Here is a 22468-nt window from a genome sequence, read left to right as displayed (position 1 = left end):
TGGATATTTCATTCAGATCAGGGTTGAGGTGGTCAGAGCCTACCTGGAATTAACAGGTGCAAGGCACAAACACACCATGGACTCACACAGTCACTCACACACTCACACAGTCACACAGTCACTCACACACTCATACAGTCACATATTCACACACACAGTCACACAGTCACTCACTCACACAGTCGCTTACACATTCACACAGTCACAGTCACTCACACAGTCACATAGTCACTCACACAGTCACATAGTCACTCACACAGTCACTCACACAGTCACATAGTCAGTCACACAGTCACTGACACACTCACACAGTCGCATAGTCACACACTCACAAAGTCACTCACACACTCACACAGTCACACACTTACACTCTTACACATGTGTGGACAGTTTCACACACTCTGACACACCTGTGGAGAGCTTCACTCCATCACACAGTCACTCACACACACTCACACAGTCACACTCACACTTACACAGTCACTCCCACACTCACACAGTCACTCAGGCACTCATACAGTCACACTCACACACTCACATTCACAAAGTCACTCTCACACCCTTACACACTCACACAATCACTCACACACTCACACTGTCACACACTTACACCCTTACACACTCACACAGACACAGTCACACACTCACATAGTCACACAGTCACACTCACACACTTACATACTCACACAGTCACACACACTTAACACACTAACACACTCACACACACAGTCACTCACACACTCACATGTGTGGACAGTTTCACACACTCTCACACACCTGTGGACAGCTTCACCCCTTCACACCCCTATGGACAGTTTCACACACTCACACCTGTGGACAGTTTCACACAGTCACTCCACCTATAAAACATTTGGACTGTGGGAGGAAAGCAGCCCACTGGAGTAAACCAACACAGACACAGAGAGAACACAGCACACCCCTCACAGACAGTGAGGACCCAGTGGAGACACTGGGCAGAGACAAAACACCTGTGAGGTGCTTCTATGATGTAGATGTTTCCTACAAAGTGAACAAGGGTTAGTCATTTCCCCGGACTCTTCGGTGAGATCTGAGTCTCTGAATGAAGTTAATTCCTGCTTTTCTTTCACACACAGAGGATCCTCTCACCTACCAGGCCTAAAGAAGTTAAAATCTCATCTGTGAGTGATTAGTGTTGATTTTATGGAATAAACCACCTGGTTCCGTGCCAGAACTCCTCTGGCGCAGATTCCATTAAAATCCGATTGAGTTCTGGAGCTCTGTGTTAAGCACTTAAGCACTTCCCGGCTCTTGATATGTTCCAGCATTAAAGCAGCTCTCTCGAGTTTACACACGCCTCACAAGACACTTTATTAGAAACCCTTCCTTTTTGTTTGTCTCAGTCAGTCTCAGTTTCTGAGCACAGAGCTGCACGGCTGGACACGTCTGAGCTGTGATTCGCTCTGTACCTAGAAATGACACTGACGCAGAGGACACTTATATAATCAACTCATAATGTAGAAGTTACTAATAAAGTGGTCAGTGGGTGTGGTGCAAGGCCTAGGTGTGTAATAAAGTGGTCAGTGGGAGTAAATAAAAGGCATATGTCTGGAATAAAATGGTCAGTGATTGTATGAATGAGGCCTAGGTTTCATCAAAGTGCTCAGTTAGTGTAAGAACACATCACAAGTTTGAAATCAAGTGGTCAATTAGTGCGTACAAGGCATAAGTTTGAAAAAAATGGTCTGTGAGTGTAAGTACAAGGACTAGGTGTGTAGTAAAGACTGTTTTTGCACTTATACTGCTCCTAATATCTTTTATTTGCTGGTATGAGCACTGACTAGTTTTTCTTTCTTGGTTTGAGCACGGATTAGATACTGTGTACTGTACTTACTACGTTTTGTTCTTTCTAGGTATTTACATTTACAGTATTTAGCAGACGCTCTTATCCAGAGTGCTTAGAATACAGACAGAGTATCGCTCGTACAAATAGTTTAGATTCCAAACTCCCTCTGAGCTCAGACGCTGTCAGAAAAAGAGCCGGTGCTGATACAGAGAAAGAACAAAAGGTAGTAGGTGTAATACAGTGTCTAGTCAGTGCTCATACCTAGAAAGAAAGGAGTTAAGTGCAGAGTAAGAGCAAAATCAGTCCGTTACGGTGAGCATTAGATTAGTGCTCACCTGAATGTGTCACAGAGAGACGGGTCTTCGGTCTGCGTTTGAAGACCGTGAGAGAGTCTGCTGTTCGGAGAGGCAATGGAAGTCCGTTCCACCATCTGGGCGCCAGGACTGAGAAGACTGGTATCAGCACTGACCCCTGTCAGTTTGGAACCTGCTCGCTTGGACTCTAACATATTTGTACTAGCTAGGATACTGTCTGAAAAAATAAGAACTTTTTTGAGTCTCTCTGGATAAGAGCGTCTGCTAAATGTTGTAAATGTAACTGTAGTAAAGTGGTCAGTGTGTGTGTGCAAAATAAACAGAATCTGTCTGAAATCAAGTGCCCAGCTCACAGATCACAAATACAAGTACAGATCACAAATCTGTGATCAAGGGTTCAGCTAGTGTAAATACAGATCACAAGTCTGCAAAAAAAGTGTTCAGCTACTGTAAGTACAGGACACAAGTCTGTGACCAAGTGGTCGGCTTGTGTAAGTACAGATCACAAGTCTGTGATCAAGTGTTAAGCTAGTGTAAGTACAGAACACAAGTCTGTGATCAAGTGTTCAGCTAGTGTAAGTACAGAACACAAGTCTGTGACCAAGTTTTCAGCTAGTGTAAGTATAGATCACAAGTCTGTGATCAAGTGTTCAGCTAGTGTAAGTACAGATCACAAGTCTGTGACCAAGTCGTCGGCTAGTGTAAGTACAGAACACAAGTCTGTGACCAAGTGGTCGGCTAGTGTAAGTACAGAACACAAGTCTGTGACCAAGTGGTCGGCTAGTGTAAGTACAGAACACAAGTCTGTGATCAAGTGTTCGGCTAGTGTAAGTACAGAACACAAGTCTGTGACCAAGTGGTCGGCTAGTGTAAGTACAGAACACAAGTCTGTGACCAAGTGGTCGGCTAGTGTAAGTACAGAACACAAGTCTGTGACCAAGTGGTCGGCTAGTGTAAGTACAGATCACAAGTCTGTGATCAAGTGTTCAGCTAGTGTAAGTACAGAACACAAGTCTGTGACCAAGTGGTCGGCTAGTGTAAGTACAGAACACAAGTCTGTGACCAAGTGGTCGGCTAGTGTAAGTACAGAACACAAGTCTGTGACCAAGTGGTCGGCTAGTGTAAGTACAGATCACAAGTCTGTGATCAAGTGTTCAGCTAGTGTAAGTACAGAACACAAGTCTGTGACCAAGTGGTCAGCTAGTGTAAGTACAGAACACAAGTCTGTGACCAAGTGGTCGGCTAGTGTAAGTACCGATCACAAGTCTGTGATCAAGTGGTCGGCTAGTGTAAGTACCGATCACAAGTCTGTGATCAAGTGGTCGGCTAGTGTAAGTACAAGGCATATGTTAGAAATTAAATGGTCTTTGAGCTGAGGTACAAGGAACGTGTGTGTAATAAAGAGGTCAGGAAGTGCAAGTACAAGACAAGACAAAGGTTTCTTATATAAATGCCTGCAAATGGAATTAGGATGTAAGGGTTTCCAATAAATTGGCCAGGGAGAGTACACTGAACACAATGCCAAAGTATTAATAAGACATAAAAAATAAATAAAACGCTAAGTTGCCTAGAGTCATCTTCTGCAATACTTGCTTGATTCTGAATTGTGTAACGTTGATTCTTGCATCAGCTGCGAGTTGCATTACACCTCCATTGCACTTGAAACAGTAGTGGCACATTAGGATTAGCATTAGGTCAATGCTGTAAGAGCTATTTTAGTTCTGGCTTTATGAAAACACATGCCTTTGACGTCTACTTCAGAGGCTGTGATCCCTGAACAAATATGGGGTGACTGCGTCAATACACGAAAGAGTATCTACATTCATCTGAATCGTGTTTGACGTAGCAGGAAATCTAACATTGTATTTTATTCTCCTCTTCTTCTTTTTTCAGTTCCCGCCAACATTTACAGAGTTTCAGAGGACATCACTGTGAATGAAGGTAGCAACGTTACGCTGAGCTGCCTCGCTAATGGCAGGCCGGATCCCTCCATCACCTGGAGGCTCCTGAATCCATCAGGTAGGTGGGCGTTCAGGTCAAAATTGAAGCAATGCTTTGGCTTAACACAACTGCTACAAGGCTAATGTTGCAAATGAGATGAAACACTCAGCTTTCTAGAAGTCCTCTAATCCCACCCAGGACACTGAGACCCTGGAGCTGTGTTGCTGCAATGGGGAAAAACAACTGCAACCACCAAGTGTTTAGAATTGTATTCTTTTTAAAGTACCTCCCACGTTCAAGATGAATCATCCAAAGGTGTCTTTTAAGAAGGACATCACGTTCTACAGACTACACTCTTAGAAAAGCTGGTTCTTCAAGGGTTCCTCAGTAAAAACATTGGTTTGATTAGAACCATGAAGTCTTAAAGAATCATTTGTAAGATTAATGGTCATTTCCTTCAAGAAAGGGTTCTTTACATAGATGAAAACATTATGGTTGTATGTAGACACTTCTTGAAAGCAGGCTTTATCTAGCACCAGAAAAAGGTTCTGCCTTTGTTACAATGTCAATATTGTAACAGTAATAGAACCCATTCCTTTGCCACTTAGAACCATTTCTAAATGATTCTACCCCAGATCCATTTACCTTACATTTCTGATCAGTATAAAGAACATTTTCACAATGGAAGTAGTGGTGTCAGTGGTGGTGGTGTTTACTCATGGTGTATTGGCGTGTTTTTGTTGTTGTTTGGGACAGAACACAGCTCCGTCATCAGTTCAGACAGATCAGTAGAGTTTGTTCCTTCCTTGTTGCAGCGTCCAGCTCTCACTGGATTCTTTCGTCTGCCACCGAGCCAAGGAGCGTTTGAACCTCTTCAAAAGACCACGGCGTAATTTTACGAGCTGCCGTCGTGAGTCGGATAAAAACAAATGTGATCTCTGCTGCAGCTGGAGATTTTACAGATGGAGAGTTGGTGCTGGACGTCTGCGTTGCGTGGCGTAGAGTGACGACTCTCTCTGGACAATCAGCGCTCTGCAAGTTTTACACTCCAGTCCCTACTGGACTCGCTCTGAACCACGAGAGAACAAAAAAAGTGACAATAGAGCACTAGAGGAGTTACATTTTGCTGTTTTGACTGAAGTGCCTCTTTTGGGAATAGAAAACAGACTTGTTGAAGTGGTCTCAGGTAATTGTGGTGTAATTTAGTCCATGTCTGTAAGCAGCTTTTTGTCAAATAGCATCTAAAAGACCCTTGATGTCAGCTCCAGTGCTGAACTAAAGCTTACGTGTCTTTGCTGATCAGGTCCATTTTGGGAGTACGGGGTAAAAATTGGGTACATTATGAACTCCTTCGTCGTGAGTCAGAATCTGCGGCTCAGCAGCTCAGAGACAGATTGTTTTTCAAAGGGAATGGATTAACTTGGCTTGATCCGAGTGGAATTGATTGTCTCAAAGAGTTTCTTTCTTTATTTCATTTTATTTTCCAGACAAAGATCAGATCTCCAGATCAGATCAAACCCACGACTGCAGTGTGTGCTTCTGTTTCAGAGGAACAAAGCACCTTTGAAACTTTTCTCTACACCAGCAGAGATTCTGCGGGTTTATTTAGGGGGTGTTTCAGTTCTGACAGACGTTTTGTCGGGGACTTTGTTGCCGTAATGAATGCAGCGTTGATTTCCTGATCTTCTTGCCATGTTTTCTGCTGCATTGGAGAAACATTCGGACAGTTTTGAATCTCCGAAGTGGTGCGATGCTTGTTGCATGGAGCCTCTGACAGCTTACATTTCCTTCAGCGTTTGATGGCAGCTGGCTGTGGCTCACTAATGAATGTGTTTATTTGTTAAGTAGCAGGAGAACGCCTGGAGCTGTCTGGATTGATTACCGCAGCAGTTCCGAGGGGCTTGTGGCTTGTTGCTGTGTTTTGAGACCCCCTGCTCTGGATTTAGCAGCACGTGTTTGATTGTTAGGCACTTTAACTCCTCTCTGTTCTCTCTATTTGCAGGTTTTATGCTTGTAAAATAACACCATTTCAAAAAGGTAAAACGTGACTTTAAAAAGGCAATGATGTGTAAACTTTAAACCATATATTAATGCAGAATAGTACAGACATTGTTGTAGATTTTGAAATTGAGAAAGCTTATTGAATTTTGAATAATATTTGCCCATTTTTTTATTTGATGCCAGCAACACATTCCAAAGAAGCTGGGACAGGGGCCTGTTTCTTCTCCACTTCTCCACTTCCCCTCAGTGCGTCTGAAATGAGCTGCGGCCCAGAGAAGGTGGCGTTTCTGGATCCTGTTTATATCTGGGTTCTTCTCTGGGTGTTTCTGACCCATGCAGTGATTTCCTACAAAAACCTGCCTGTGGTTAATTCAGTGCAGTCTGAGGGCTAGAACACCACAGCAAACAATTGTTTTGGGCGTTGTTCCTTACATATAAGTGTTTTGGACCCTGCTGCTGGCATCAAATTTAAAATGTTCCTACATTTTCCAAAAACAATATAATTTTCCATTTTCAGCATTTCAAATATTGTGGTGTTCTATTTTCAATCAAAAGCATGATTTAAAATGATTTGCTCATCATTGCACTTTGTTTTTATTTACATTTTGCTCAGCGTCTCAGCTCTTCTGGAAATGGGTTTGTGCTGTAATACAGCAGATATATTTTTAATTTACAAGCTTCAAATATCCATGTTTGGCCAAGAGTATTCCGAATAGTCCCATCAAACACTATCAGCTCAATGCTAACATACCACTGGAATCACCACTGGGGTGCTAGCAGAAAATGAATGAAATCTCTTTGTGTTACATGAATATATTATATATTCTTTATAAATAGGTTGCTCAGTGCTTAATGACCCATAAATGTATACATTCATCATTTATAAACAACGTAAATGTGTAGGTGGCCTTCAGTCAAAAAGCCAAGCGCTAACAGCTACACTTCGCTATGGTTTATTCTTACTTTTTTAATAATAGAAATCAAATTAGCGTGAAATGAATGGAGGGATGGGACGTAGATAGACGTGAAGAGGTAATCAAGTAAATGAATGTGAGTTTAAAAAAAAAACATGAGGGGAAAATAACACAGGAATATAATAAATAAATAAATGCAAATAAAAAATAAAGGCATTACCAGCATTTCATTATTTATATAAAAGTAAGATAAGTGCTAATTAAATGTGGGAATAAGACAACAGCCTGTTGTGGTGGTTGTTGTTTTTGTTGTTGTTGTTGTTTTCTGGTAATGGAGCCTGGCTGGAGCTTTATGGAGGTTTAATAAATTCTTTGGAGCCTAACAACAGCAAGCACTGCTTCTCCACCTCATCGCTGGCTGTTTACGTTCAGAAACGGACAGATATTTATGGAACTAGAAATTAGAAGAAAACAAAAAGAAAACATTGGGAAACTAAATCTGCTCCTGAATTAACCCCTAAACTCCTCTCTGTTCACAGTTACAGATGTAGACTTTATTTCCAAAATAAAAGTAGCCCATTTCATTCATTCAGTGTGTGTGTGTGTGTGTGTGTGTGTGTTTCTCAGAATAAATATAAGGAATTAAAGGATAGGCTAGGCTCCATTTGCTGGTTGGTCACTAAGGTCTGCAGGTCATTAGGTAATTTCATAATATTAAAACAAACTCTTGTTTCCACAGTCATTGTCCATTTGCTCCGCTCCACTGACCACACAGGAGTATAGTGTAGCTCAGAGTTTCTACACTCACTGTCCACTCTGTGAGACACTCCTCCCTCGTTGGTCCACCTTGTAGATGTAAAGTCAGAGACAGTAGTTCATCTGTCGCTGCACAGTGTGTGTCGGTCGTCCTCTAGTCCTTCATCAGTGACACAGGACGCTGTCGGCTGGATGTTTTTGGTTGGTGGACTGTTCTCAGTGCAGCAGTGACACTGAGGGGTTTAAAAACTCCAGCAGCACTGCTGTGTCTGATCCACTCGCACCAGCACAACACACACTAACACACCACCACCACGTCAGTGTCACTGCAGCGCTGACAATGATCCACCACCACATCACACCTGCTCTGTGGGGGTCCTGAGTGCTGAAGAACAGGAGGAAAGGGGGGGTAACAAAGTATGCAGAGCCACAGATGGACTGTAGTGTGTAGCTGCCTCTATAAAGTGCTCCTGTGTGGTTAGTGGAGCTGAGAGAGTGGACAGTGAGCGCAGGTGGCTTTAATGTAATTGATTGTCTGTCCTGATGAGTTATAAAAACAAACCGGTGATTGTGTTTATGTTAGATCCTGAAGGAAAGGTAAGACCTCAGTGAATGTTGTGTGTGGTATTGATCCTTGTGTGTGTGTGTGTGTGTGTACAGATAAGCCCTCTTCTCTGTTCTGTGTGATATAAGGAAAGGTCACTAAAGGTCAGGGGGGTCCAGGTGTGAGTTCAGACCAAACACACAGCTCCAGGTCCAGACCTTTACTGCAGCTACTGTCTGGACCCCTCTGTAAAGGCTTTACACTAGATATTAGAACACAGCCCAGAGCAGGGGTCTTTACACTCCTCTAGACCACACTTTGCATTGGACGTGGATGCAGTGTGTGTTTGTGTGTATTTCTGTGTGTGTGTATGTTTTTTCTGTGTGTGTGTTTGTGTGTGTGTATTTTTGTGTGTGTGTGTATGTTTGTTTCTGTGTGTGTGTGTGTATGTGTGTGTTTTTATTTGTGTGTATTTTTGTGTGTGTGTATGTTTGTTTCTGTGTTTGTGTGTATTTCTGTGTGTGTATGTTTGTTTCTGTGTGTGTGTGTGTGTGTGTGTGTGTGTGTGTGTGTGTGTGTGAGTGTGTGTGTTAAATGGAGAGGTCAACTTTGAAGACTAAGGAATTAAAGGATAAATTTGGCTCCATTTGGGGGTGGTCACTGAGGTCTACAAATCAATACATAATCCCACTTGCTGTGTGTGTGTGTGTGTGTGTGTGTGTGTGTGTGTGTGTGTGTATGCATTTGTGTGTATATCAGAAATGCGTCACATCACAAAATCCTGTTCACACACACATTGGAGGACTTATTTTCCTAATGGCAATCGTCAGTGTGTTAAGCTTAGTTTAATATAAGTGTTAGGATCAGGATCAGGATTAGGGTTAGGTTTATACCAGTACTAGTCATGACTAAGATAAGGGTAAGCCTCCGTGAAGTGAATGGAAGTCTATATAATGTCCCCATAATTCACAAATACAAAGCTAGTGGGAGAAAGTCCATTGTAGCGGAGCTGATTAACTGGAACACAGTTCTCAACAGTGTAAATGCTGTTGCTGCGAGGAGTTGTGGGTTGGGTTTGGCACTTGTCCTGGCGCTCCGGCACCTGTCAGGTGTGTGTTTACACGGCCCGGAGCTGCCGGGCACAGCTTTGGACGACAGGCTTTTAATTAGGCTCCTAATTAGGGCTTGCAAGATGGCAGTTGAGAGCAATTAAACTCGGATCAGCCCCGGAAGACCACGGGTATGACAGCACCAACACACACGTACGTGTAGGGATGTTGGGTTTAATGTATTTTAGACACACACAAGAAATTTATTTATTTACGTATAACCAGCACATACTGGAACCTTTAATCTGCACTGCACCCCGTCTCTAGCCCTTCATTAGTTCTACACCGTTCCAAAAGAGTGGCCAGTGACTAGTAGGTGTTTCCAATAAAGTGGCCTGCAAGAGGGGGTAGTGGGAGTAGGTGTAAACATCAGCCTGTCCTCAGTTCTCTTCTTAAACACACACACACACACACACACTCCTCAAATCCACTCTGAGTGTGTGGGTCACAGGGGTTAGTTCTGAACATGCTGCTCTCCTGTCGAACAGCAAGAGCAAGACACACACACACACACACACACAACACCAGTCTGTCACAGCAGCTCAGCTTCACCTGAGAGAGAGAGACAGGGAGAGAGAGAAATAAAATCCACAGAGAAGTAGAAAGAAGACAGAGAGAGAGACGGGTGGAACCAATCAAGACAGAGAGACAGATGGGTGGAGTGGACAGAGATGAAGAGAGACAGAGGGGTGGAGCGGACCGAGATGGTGAGAGACAGACGGGTGGAGCAGACGGAGAGAGACAGATGGGTGCAGTGGACTGAGACGGAGAGAGACAGATGGGTGCAGTGGACTGAGACGGAGAGAGACAGACGGGTGGAGCAGATAGAAATGGAGAGAGACAGAAGGGTGGAGCAGACAGAGAGAGACAGATGGGTGCAGTGGACTGAGACGGAGAGAGACAGACGGGTGGAGCAGATAGAAACGGAGAGAGACAGAAGGGTGGAGCAGACCGAGACGTTGAGAGACAGACGGGTGGAGCAGACAGAGAGAGACAGATGGGTGGAGCGGACAGAGACAGTGAGAGACAGACGGGTGGAGCGGACCGAGACGGTGAGAGACAGATGGGTGGAGCGGACAGAGACAGAGAGACAGAAGGGTGGAGCCGACCTAGACGGTGAGAGACAGACAGGTGGAGCGGACCAAGATGGAGAGAGACAGACGGGTGGAGCCGACCGAGATGGCGTGAGACAGACGGGTAGAGCAGACCGAGACTGCAAGAGACAGACGGGTAGAGCAGACAGAGACGGCGAGAGACAGACAGAGACAGTGAGTTAAAGACTCACTGGAGGAAGAGGGAGGCCTTGCCCTTAAGCGTGGGAATGGCTCACACCCTGTAGAACCCCATCACACAATCGCAGGAGAACACCAGAAGTTCCACGAGTGAGGATACGAACCTGGTTCATATCCCACATCTGCTGTGACATAATTCACAGCAAAGTAGAATCGAATGGAACGGTAGAGATTGAGTGTTCGGGACACTGCTGTACACCTGAAGTGTGTGGCGCCCCACTCCCAGTCCCTGCTGCTGGAGGATGTGGTGCTGACGTGGGCGTGCCTTTCCAAATCGCAATCAGTTCCAGACTAAAACAGCTGTGCGTCATTTGAATGGCTGAAACAACACTCCACCGAAACAATCCCACCATCCCGTCATTCCGTTTCCCTCAGTCAGCGAAGCGTATCCGAGCAGCGCTTGCCATGGAGCGAGCTGAAAAGATCATGAATGTTACATAACTCGGCCCATTATGCCTGTGGAGGCGGCAGCACCGAATCCCATTGGTCGCCCGCTGATCCCGGCCACAGGGCGAACGCTTCCGTTTTATCCGCGAAAGAAAAGAGGCTCTGGCTAGAGAAGAGAAGAAAGGGGAGGGGGAGGGCTCGTGTCAAGCGTGTACAAAGATAAAAGCCGGGAATTTCCGCTGAAATAAAGGAACGCCTCCCGGAGCGAGAAGGATTTGACAGAAACAAAAGGAACTAAACGCTGCTCTTCTTTCCCTTCCACCTTTCTTCTTCTTCTTCTCCTTCTTCTTCTCCTTCACACCACTGTAAGAAGGGGAACTTTCTTTCTTTCCTCCAGTTCATGCTGTTTTGCATGCATTAGCATTCAGGGGGAAAAAGTGGCAGTAAAATGGGATGCTCATGAATAATTCAAGACTATGCAAATGAGCTTGCAGATGCCGGGCGACAGCGATGACTGCTGCTCCTTGCGTTTGTCCCGTGCTTTCTTTCCTGTTTTTTGGGCTGTTTCCAGCTTTTCAGTGATCCGTCCGGAATACGGCTAGGAACCGGAATTGGATTTGTAAACAACCTGACTCGGGATTGGAACTTGGAGAGTGGGCGGGGCTTAGGGGCAAATGTGATGAGAGCAGAGGGTCAGATTTGTTTTTGGGAGTTTGGAAATGATTGCCCCACAGTGACACACACACACACACAGAGCCGAGGAAGAGCACATGTTGGGGCTCATGTGGATGTACACATGCTGTGTGTGTGTGTGTGTGTGTCTCTTGTGAAAGCCTGTCTGCTGGGGCCCGTTGGCGGTAAATGAATGAAAGCATTTCTTCGGGGGGTTCTTCTCTGAACACAAGCTCCTCGTCTGAATCTCCCGTTGAGTTTGATCAAACCCTAACACTTCAATTTCTGGGCCTCCCGCCTCCTGCACTCGTTCTTCGGCGCCTGTTCTCCGCCGTCACGTATCACTCACTCCCTGCCGCCCAAAATCCATCAGCCACTGCCCCCCTCCTCGGCTCCAGCTCTGGGTTTAACCTGCCCTTCCCTCACCTACCTTCAGAAGTTTACTCTGGAAACCACTGCACTCTCAGACACACAGTCGCTGTGGTGGTACCCTCAGGGAAACATGTACTGCACCTTTAATTAGGAACAGACCTGTACCTTACTCTATATTAACTGTAGATAAGGTTGTAGATAAAGTTGTGTTGATGTCATTCGCCCTGTTTCATCTCCAGGACTTTTATTGTGTTCTTTTATTCTCCACAGTTGTATAATGAAAGATTACAGAGATCCCCCTCTCCTTCTGGAGAAGAGAATGTAATGAACCTTTAGGGAACACAACTGGACTTTAACATCACTGCTGTACCTTTAAAGATACACTACACTGTCTGTAGCTTTAGTGACAGTAATGTTCCTGTACTGTACCTTTAATCCTGAGAGTGTACTGTACCTTTAATCCTGAGAGTGTACTGTACCTTTAATCCTGAGAGTGCACTGTACCTTTAATCCTGAAAGTGCACTGTACCTTTAATCCTGTGTCTGTGACTCTCTCCCTGCTGATGTGGTGTGATGGTGTACAGGGCTGTAGGACCCTGGTTTTTCTGTCTTTCCATCAAGGGACTGTGTCTGTTTTTATGGACCTCTGGAAGCGCTGGCGTGGGTCAGAGTGAATGTTTAGCTTTTACTCTCAGCTATGGGAAACTAAAGTGAGATGAGCTGAAGGTGAGAGAAGACGAGTCTAAAGGGAAGGGCATCTGAGTAGTTTTGGACCGGTCCATTTTTGTGTGTGTGAGTGTGTGTGTGTGTGTGTGTGTGTGATTCTGAAAACAATATCAGCAGTAAGTGTGTTGAGCTGATGGAGCACAGTCAGACACTAGTGTTCTCCTCTAAGCGTGTAGAGCTCTGACAGAGGGGAACACCGGGGACTGAGTGTGTCTCTGGTTACTGTCCCCCACCAGTGTGTGGACGGCTGTCCTCCGGTTTGTTGTGTCTCTGAAATGGAGTGTTTTTCAGCTTCGTTTCTCGTGAATGTGGAGAAATGAGGTGATTATTGAGATTGAAAATGAATCTGGCTCTTGGTTTTCACCACCGTCGTCCCTCCTGGCCCCAGAGCATTAGCGCACACACACACACACACACACACACACAGACACAAACACAGTGCATTAGCATGATTTTAAATGAATATGATGAGATGTGATTCCAAAAAGCTCATATCAATCAGGGTGGGTGGGGGGTGAACAGAGGGAGAAAGAGAGAACAGATAGAGAACAGAGAGAGAGAGAACACAGAGAGAGAGAAGAGAGGGAGAGAGAAAGAGAGAACAGATAGAGAACAGAGAGAGAGAGAACACAGAGAGAGAGAAGAGAGGGAGAGAGAAGGAGAGAACAGAGAGAGGGGAAGAGAATGGACAGAGAGAGGGAAAGAGAGAAAGGACATACAGAGATTGGGGGGAGGGAGAAAGAGAGAACAGAGAGAGGGAAAGAGAGAACGGAGAGAGAGAGAGAGAGAGAGAGAGAGAACAGGGAGAGAGGGAAAGAGAGAAAGGACAGAGAGAGGGGGAGAAAGCATGAACAGAGAGGGGGGGGGGGGGGAGACAGAAATAAAAACAATAGTTAAACTTTGGGAATTCACAGAAAGTGAAGGACTGGTTGGAATTCTGAACGGCGTTCCTGTTTTCCGTAAAGCATCTCCTCTGACCCAAAAAATGAACGTCCCTCTCTTTTTCCTTCTTTTCTTCCTCTGTGAAGCATTGTGTTTGGTTTGAGCCACAGGTGTTTCAATCATTCCGGAAATTCCAAACAGAATTCCACACAATAGGCTCTGATTGGACTCTCTCTCTCTCTCTCTCGAGACTTGTAATAGTCTTGATGACATCATGTTCATCCAGTCATTCATCATATTACTTACTCACTTATTCATTTTTTCAGAATATGTCCATTCATTTCCTCATGTTTTTAGTGTGTTCACTCATTCATTGGCTTTGTCTTATTCATTGTTCACTCATTCATGGAGTCACCTGCTTGTGTTCATTCACACATTCATTTACTCACACATTCATTTCATGGGCCATAATTCATTTGTTCGTATTCATTTGATTTATTAACTCAATCAGTCGTTGATTCACTCGTTCACTCATTCCATTATGACCTCCTTCAGTCACTCATTCTCTCAACCCATCATCAACTCTGTCACTCATTAATCACTACACCATTGCCTCCTTTATTCACGCATTCTTTCATTGCATCCTTCAATCGCTCACTCCCTCATTCATTCACTCATTCATGTGTTCACTGTGTGTGGAGATAGATCAGTGAGAATGTTCCTGATGGTGATCCTTCTCTTGTTCCTCTCCAATCTTTTCCATCTCATTTAATGTGTGCCCCTCCTCAACTGAGGCACACACACACACACACACACACACAGAGTGAGAGTGAGAGTGATATGGAGTGTGTGTAATCAGAAGAGACACAGCCAGGCTCCACATTCACTTCGTCTCTCTCCATCCGTCTCAGATATTGGAAATAATGAGAGCTGGAAGAAAACAGAGGGAGACAGCTGTCACTGTTGACTACTCAATCCACCTTAAGAAACAACTCAATATGTTTCATTCCACCTTAACACACAGCTCTGCAGAACCTTCCATTTCACCTGAAAAACACAGCCCTGCTTCTTTTACCATTCCACCTTAAAAACACAGCTACACTGGAATTCCCATTGCGCCTTAAAACACAGATATTCTGGAACTTACATTACATCTTAAAAACACAGTGAAATATTAGCATACATTCCATCACAACACACTGGTCTGCAGGAACCTCCATTCCACATTAAAACACAGCTCAAAATGAGCATACATTCCATCTTAACAGACACCTTGATTCCTTTATTCCACATTAAAACACAGCTCTGTTCCTTCAGTCCATCTTAAAACACTGGTCTGCCAAAACCTTCATTCCACCTTAAAACACAGCTCTGTTCCTTCAGTCCATCTTAAAACACTGGTCTGCCAAAACCTTCATTCCACCTTAAAACACAGCTCAATATGAGCATATATTCCATCTTAACACAAAGCTCAGTTCCTTCAGTCCTCCTTAAGACAGCTTTGCAGGAACTTCCATTCCACCTTAAAACACACTTCAAAATGAGCATTTATTCCATCGTGACACACGGCTCAGGAGGAATTTCCACTTTAAAATGCAGCTTAAGATGGAATAAATTCTTGTTTTCAACTGTGTTTTAAGGTGGAATGCAGGAACTTCTATTCCACCTTATAACACAACGCTGCAGGAAAAGCCAGTTGACCATAACACACTCCAGTGCAGACATCCTCCTCCAGTTCGGCTCCTGAAGACCCGCGTCCAGCTCTGTCTCCGATGATCGTCATGAGGAAGTGAATCAGAGGATGGTGATCACGGACTGTGAAACAGCTGAAGTGTGCAGCGCTGAGTCTCCTCAGTTCCCAAACTCTTAAACAGCATCAGTGAAGGAGAGGTGATGGAACACAGCCATAAACGGAGTGTGTAAATAAACCCATCTGGGAACTCGTCTGAAACCCAGAGCGAGTGTAAGTGATGAAGGGGAGTGTGGTCTGTCAGATGTAGAGATAAATGGAGGACACTTGGCCGACCGTTTGTATTTGGGACAGGGCCGTGTCGGAGCCGCTGACTGATTGGCTGTTTGGGCAGTAGTTTGTCAGACTGAAGGGAGACACAGATCTGTCCTGTTATTTATGACGCCTGTCTCGCTGCCCCCTCTGGCTCGGGAGGTTTTGATGTCTCTGTCGCTCGGACCTTTCCCAATCCAACATCTCTTTACTCCCAGCTAGCTGTGATATTCATTGTGTGTGGTCCTAAAGGGAATGAAGACAAGGCTGCAAGCTCTCAACCCTGCAGGTCAAAATACACATTGGTCCACTTGCTGTGTTTACATTATCAGGATTCAATTCAGATTCAGATTTAGTTGCTTTTAATGAGACCAAGATCTGATTTTTTAGGGCTGTGTGAACGTCACATTCACATTACACGCTTCATTCTTGAGTTCTGAATTTTTGCATTTAGATTTTTTGCTCAGATCGGATTTGGCAGGTTTGACAGTTCACATTCATAAATGTAAGGTTGTGTTCATATTATTCAGATTTTTTTTGGCCTTAGTGTGACACAGATCTGATTTTATTATTTTTTTTATTTCTAATCAGATTTGAGTCACTTTAAAAATGTGGTCCTGGTTTGGATACATATCAGATTCGTAGTCATATAGCATGAATGTGAATGCTCAGATTGGATTTCTTGCAAGTTTTTGTAGTTACCTCATTCAGCACCGGCAGCGTGGCTTGGGTTTGTCCCAAACAGTGCCGTTGTTCCCTACATAGTGCACATCACAGATTATAAAACTAAGACTACTGAACTCAGACAGGTCACTAGTTCAACTGGAGGATGTGAGGTTTATACCTGAATATGAACAGTTCTATTATTCAACATACAATGCACTACGTGAGTGCAGTAAACATAGTGTGCACTACATAGGGCATAGGGCCTAATAGAAGGTTACGTACAAGTAGTTTACTACGCACTAATACTATAGAGTAAATAATATGTTCTAATGTTAATAGTGGTTTGTCAGGCTACTACACAAAACATAAACACACTACACTGTTTCTATGGCAATGCACATTATGCCAAAATGCAATGGCAACAGTCTGCAGCAAAAGTCTCTCTTCACCCTATGTAGTGTGTAATGTAGATCAGATGATGCACTAAAATAGCGAATTGTATGTCGGAGAATAAAACCATTATTATTGGGCATAAGCTTTATATGCCTCTGTCTAACATTTTTAGTCTTTATTTTAGAATCTGTGTAGTGCACTATGTAGGGAGTAACGCAATATTTGGGACACAGCCATACTTTTCTATGGTTCTAAGTCTAAGCATTGTGAATTTTTTAGTGAAACTTTGACTCTTGTAACTACACTACACAGTCACACTAGAGAGAATTAGTCTTAAATGTGGAATTGGAACACAGCCCAGTAACAAAAGAACAGCCTACAGTAATAAAGAAGACAGTGGACGTCTCATACGGAGACAGTGATGTCTCAATTAGGACAGCATCTTTAGGACTTGTCATTCTCTCCGACTCACTAAAGGCATTGTGGGTAATGTGTAGTGGGTGGACGGTGTGTGCTTTTCTGCTGACTCCAGAGCATGTCCTTCACCTGCTGAATAGCCATTATTCATGTAGCAGCAGCTGGACTTTAAAGTGTGTCCTCTCTGCAGGAACACATCCCAGTGGACGCTGCCCAGAGCAGCAGGGTACACACTGGTAAAAAAGGCTTGATTCTTTTAAAATTCGTAAGATTTTAAAAGTGGTCAAATCCATGATCATGCAACCCATGTCTGTGTAGTTCATAACATACAGAGCTGAAAGTCTGTACTGTATCTTTAAACAGAAAAAGGAATGTTGTCTGAAAGCACAAGCAAAATGTTGTACTGTCCATTTAAATACAGGTGTTAGAATATTGGTTAAAATGAATGTCATGTTTATTATTATTCAAAGCTGTAGCTCCTTCAGTAGCAGAGCAGAAGACTGAGAGAGACTCAAGATCATTTTGATGCCTCTGTCTAGAGGATTATTTAAAAACAGAAAGACCTAGATCCATAACGAAGACGGAAGCTTGTTTTTTATTGAGCTACACTTGAGCTTTACTGCTTTAGTAACCCACGCAGACACAGGGAGAACACACCACATTCCTCACAGACAGTCACCTGGAGGAAACCCACGCAGACACAGGGAGAACACACCACATTCCTCACAGACAGTCACCTGGAGGAAACCCACGCAGACACAGGGAGAACACACCACATTCCTCACATACAGTCACCCGGAGGAAACCCACGCAGACACAGGGAGTACACACCACATTCCTCACAGACAGTCACCCGGAGGAAACCCACGCAGACACAGGGAGAACACACCACATTCCTCACAGACAGTCACCTGGAGGAAACCCACGCAGACACAGGGAGAACACACCACATTCCTCACATACAGTCACCCGGAGGAAACCCACGCAGACACAGGGAGTACACACCACATTCCTCACAGACAGTCACCCGGAGGAAACCCACGCAGACACAGGGAGAACACACCACACTCCTCACAGACAGTCACCCAGAGGAAACCCACGCAGACACAGGGCGAACACACCACACTCCTCACAGACAGTCATCCGGAGGAAACCCACGCAGACACAGGGACAACACACCACACTCCTCACAGACAATCACCTGGAGGAAACCCACGCAGACGCAGAGAACACACCACACTCCTCACAGACAATCACCCGGAGGAAACCCACGCAGACACAGGGCGAACACACCACACTCCTCACAGACAGTCACCCGGAGGAAACCCACGCAGACACAGGGCGAACACACCACACTCCTCACAGACAGTCACCTGGAGGAAACCCACGCAGACACAGGGACAACACACCACACTCCTCACAGACAATCACCTGGAGGAAACCCACGCAGACGCAGAGAACACACCACACTCCTCACAGACAGTCATCCGGAGGAAACCCACACAGACACAGAGAGAACACACCACGCTCCTCACAGACAATCACCCGGAGGAAACCCATGCAGACACCGGGAGAACACACCACACTCCTCACAGACAGTCACTCGGAGGAAACGCACGCAGACACAGGGAGAACACACCACACTCCTCACAGACAATCACTCGGAGGAAACGCACGCAGACACAGGGCGAACACACCACACTCCTCACAGACAGTCACTCGGAGGAAACCCATGCAGACACAGGGAGAACACACCACGCTCCTCACAGACAATCACCCGGAGGAAACCCACGCAGACACCGGGAGAACACACCACACTCCTCACAGACAGTCACTCGGAGGAAACGCACGCAGACACAGGGCGAACACACCACACTCCTCACAGACAGTCACCCGGAGGAAACCCACACAGACACAGGGCGAACACACCACACTCCTCACAGACAGTCACCCGGAGGAAACCCACACAGACACAGGGAGAACACACCACAGTCCTCATAGACAGTCACCCGGAGGAAACCCACGCAGACACCGGGAGAACACACCACACTCCTCACAGACAGTCACTCGGAGGAAACGCACGCAGACACAGGGCGAACACACCACACTCCTCACAGACAGTCACCCGGAGGAAACCCACACAGACACAGGGAGAACACACCACACTCCTCACAGACAGTCACCCGGAGGAAACCCACACAGACACAGGGAGAACACACCACACTCCTCACAGAGCTGGAGTCCAGAGAGACCTTAAAGACCCTGATTCAGAACACGTCTGTTTGAGAATAAAGTGACCACTCCTCTGAGATTCTGAGAAGGTGTTATTAATGCTTTATTACCAGTGTATACCTGCTGCTCTGGCCAGTATCCACTGAGATGTTTTCCTGCTGCCTGGACGCACTTTAAAGGACAAGCCCAGCTGCTTCTGCATGAATTATTCCCGCAGGATAAACAGCTCTCTTTCTGCACGGGCCAGTTCCACCGGGGGTGGGGGGCTCTCCAGGTCAGATTTGCTGGAATGGGTCTGATCACATAAATCCTGACCCAGCTCTTTAATTTCACACTGGACAGCCTTTTAAAAGACAAACCCCTAGAGTTCTGCCTGTAAAAGATGGACATGGAAGATTTTTCCGGGTCCAGTTTCATGGGAAAAAGCCAGGTCCAGCCTCAGGACTAACTTTAATTTGAAAATAAATATATCAAGTGGAAAAATACATTTAAGGAAAGAGAAAAAGGAATACATTTTCAAACATAAACAGGTCAGGGTCCAGCAAGAGATTCTATTGGTCCATTCACTCTTCACACAGTGGGAGGAGCTACTGAACTGTTCACATCAAAAAAATAAAGATAAGGAACAAAGGGAGATGTTTGTTTTTCACTGGACAGCAATTATATGTAAATCAGCAGAAACTTTACTATCATGTGATGATGGTGATGAAGGTAATGGTGATGTTGATGGTGATGATGGTGATGTTGATTATGATGAAGACAATGGTGGTGATGGTGATGATGTTGAAGATGAAGGTTATGATGGTGATGTTGATGTTGAAGGTGGTGATGAAGGTAATGTGATGAAGGTGATGTTGATGATGATGGTGATGATGAAGGTGATGAAGTTAATGTTGATGAAGGTGATGTTGATGATGATGGTGATGATGAAGGTGATGAAGTTAATGTTGATGAAGGTGATGTTGATGATGATGGTGATGATGAAGGTGATGAAGTTAATGTTGATGAAGGTGATGTTGATGGCAATGATGATGGTGATGAAGGTGATGATAATGATGGTGATGTTGATGATGATGATTTAGGTGATGGTGATGAAGGTAATGGTGATGTTGATGAAGTTGATGTTGATGGTGGTGATGATGATGGTGATGCTGATGTTGATGATGGTGTTGAAGGTGATGTTGACAATGATGATTAAGGCGATGATGATGAAGGTAATGGTGATGTTGATGATTAAGGTGGTGATGATGGTGATGATGATTAAGATGGTGATATTGATCATTAAGGTGGTGATGATGGTGATGTTAATGATGGTGTTGAAGGTGATGTTGACGATGATGATTAAGGTGATAGTAATGAAGGTGATGATGATGATGGTGATGTTGATGATGGTGCTGATGAAGGTGATGGTGATGTTGATGATGGTGCTGAAGGTGATGTTGACGATGATGATTAAGGTGATGATGGTGATGATGATGGTGTTGAAGGTGATGGTGATGTTGACGATGAAGGTGATGTTGATGATGGTGATGATGGTGATGTTGATGATGGTGTTAAAGGTGATGTTGTGTTTGTCTCTGCAGCGGAGACCCTGGAGGTGGGCGAGTATTTGGAGATCTCTGGGATCATGAGGACTCAGGCCGGACGCTACGAGTGTAAAGCCAGCAACGACGTCGCCACGCCGGACGTCAAATACGTTAACGTGGTCGTCAACTGTAAGTGTAAACACTTTTAATTTATTTTGTTGGGTCCCTGAAGTCTGGTGCTCCAATGTACAAATAAATCACCTTCCCAGTTCTGCTCTATCATCTCAACACACTTGGAGGAGAACACTAACCCCCTGATCCTGTTAAACCTCCGCTAATAATCCTGCTGGAACATAGCTGTGAGGATTTAATCCCACAGAACATCAGTGAGCTTGAAGGATTAGATCTGGTGCTCCAGCTCATTCCGACGGATCTCCATCTCTCAGGAGAACACAGTTCCACAGTTCCACAGTTCAGGCACGGCACAGTGACCTTTGGCTGTTTACATAAAGCCTAATGCTTCCAGGGAGAATGTAGTTACACAAAGAGCTAAAGTTATATAGTGACCTTAGCGGCCAATACTGTGTACTTTCAGCAGATGAGTGTGTGGCTCCCACAGCCTTTAAATCTGTCTCAGAGCGTGACGTCCGCCTTCTGCTGGCTCTCAGAACGTTGACTCTACAGAAAGCTGTGTAGAAATCAAATCTTTAGTCATTGATATTCACTGCTTTTCAATCTCCCACCGTTCGGTATTTTTTCTCATTTATTTGATACATTTGTGGCACTTCATGCATCAGAAACACCCTCAATTAATTTTACACAACCATTTTCCAACCTCTTCCTGTCCTCAATGGAAATATATTCTGAATATTTCACCTACGGCGCTTTTAAGGTCAAAATATGTAAATTTACTTTGTCCTGGTTGGCTGCTGTGTCTGTAAGTGTTGGTACATAATCCTAAACCAGTGTTTTTTGGATGAGTGGAGCCTGTGGAGGTTTACAAGAATTCAGATGGCTTCCCAACAGACATGAACAGCACATTGTTTAATCTCTCTCTCTCTCCCTTTCTCTCCCTCTCTCTCTGTCTCTCTTTCTCTGTCTCTCTCCCTGTCTCTCTCTCCCCCTCTCTCTCTCTCCCTCTCTCTCTCTCTCTCTCCCTCCCTATCTCTCTCTCCCTCTCTCTCTCTCTCTCTCTCTCTCTCTCCCTCTCTATCTCTCTGTCTCTTTCTCCCTCTCTCTCTCTCTCTCTCTGTCCCTCTCTCCCTGTCTCTCTTTCCATCTCTCTCTCTGTCCCTCTCTCCCTCTCTCTCTGTCTCTCTCTCTCTCTCTCTCTTTCTCTCCCTCTCTATCTCTCTGTCTCTTTCTCCCTCTCTCTCTCTCTCTGTCCCTCTCTCCCTGTCTCTCTCTCCGTCTCTCTCTCTGTCCCTCTCTCTCTCTCTCTCTCTCTCTCTCTCCCTGTCCCTCTCTCCCTGTCTCTCTCTCCGTCTCTCTCTGTCC

At 44.9% G+C, this 22468-nt stretch overlaps 1 protein-coding gene across 2 annotated transcripts in view; it reads left to right on the top strand.

Annotated features, from left to right (window-relative positions):
• The window catches only part of lsamp (limbic system associated membrane protein), a 655457-nt gene that overhangs the window by 623892 nt on the left and 9097 nt on the right, over positions 1 to 22468 (top strand). For both annotated transcript variants that reach the window (XM_066666770.1, XM_066666769.1), the window contains 2 exons: positions 4033 to 4158; positions 21029 to 21160. In XM_066666770.1, coding sequence (XP_066522867.1) covers positions 4033 to 4158; positions 21029 to 21160 — 258 coding nt within the window. The remainder of the gene's footprint in view (positions 1 to 4032; positions 4159 to 21028; positions 21161 to 22468) is intronic.

This window comes from Hoplias malabaricus, chromosome 1 (assembly GCF_029633855.1).
Source record: "Hoplias malabaricus isolate fHopMal1 chromosome 1, fHopMal1.hap1, whole genome shotgun sequence".
In the NCBI taxonomy this organism is placed as follows: domain Eukaryota; kingdom Metazoa; phylum Chordata; class Actinopteri; order Characiformes; family Erythrinidae; genus Hoplias; species Hoplias malabaricus.
The sequence above is the reverse complement of the archived record's forward strand: the minus strand, read 5'-3'. Positions and strand labels throughout refer to the sequence as shown.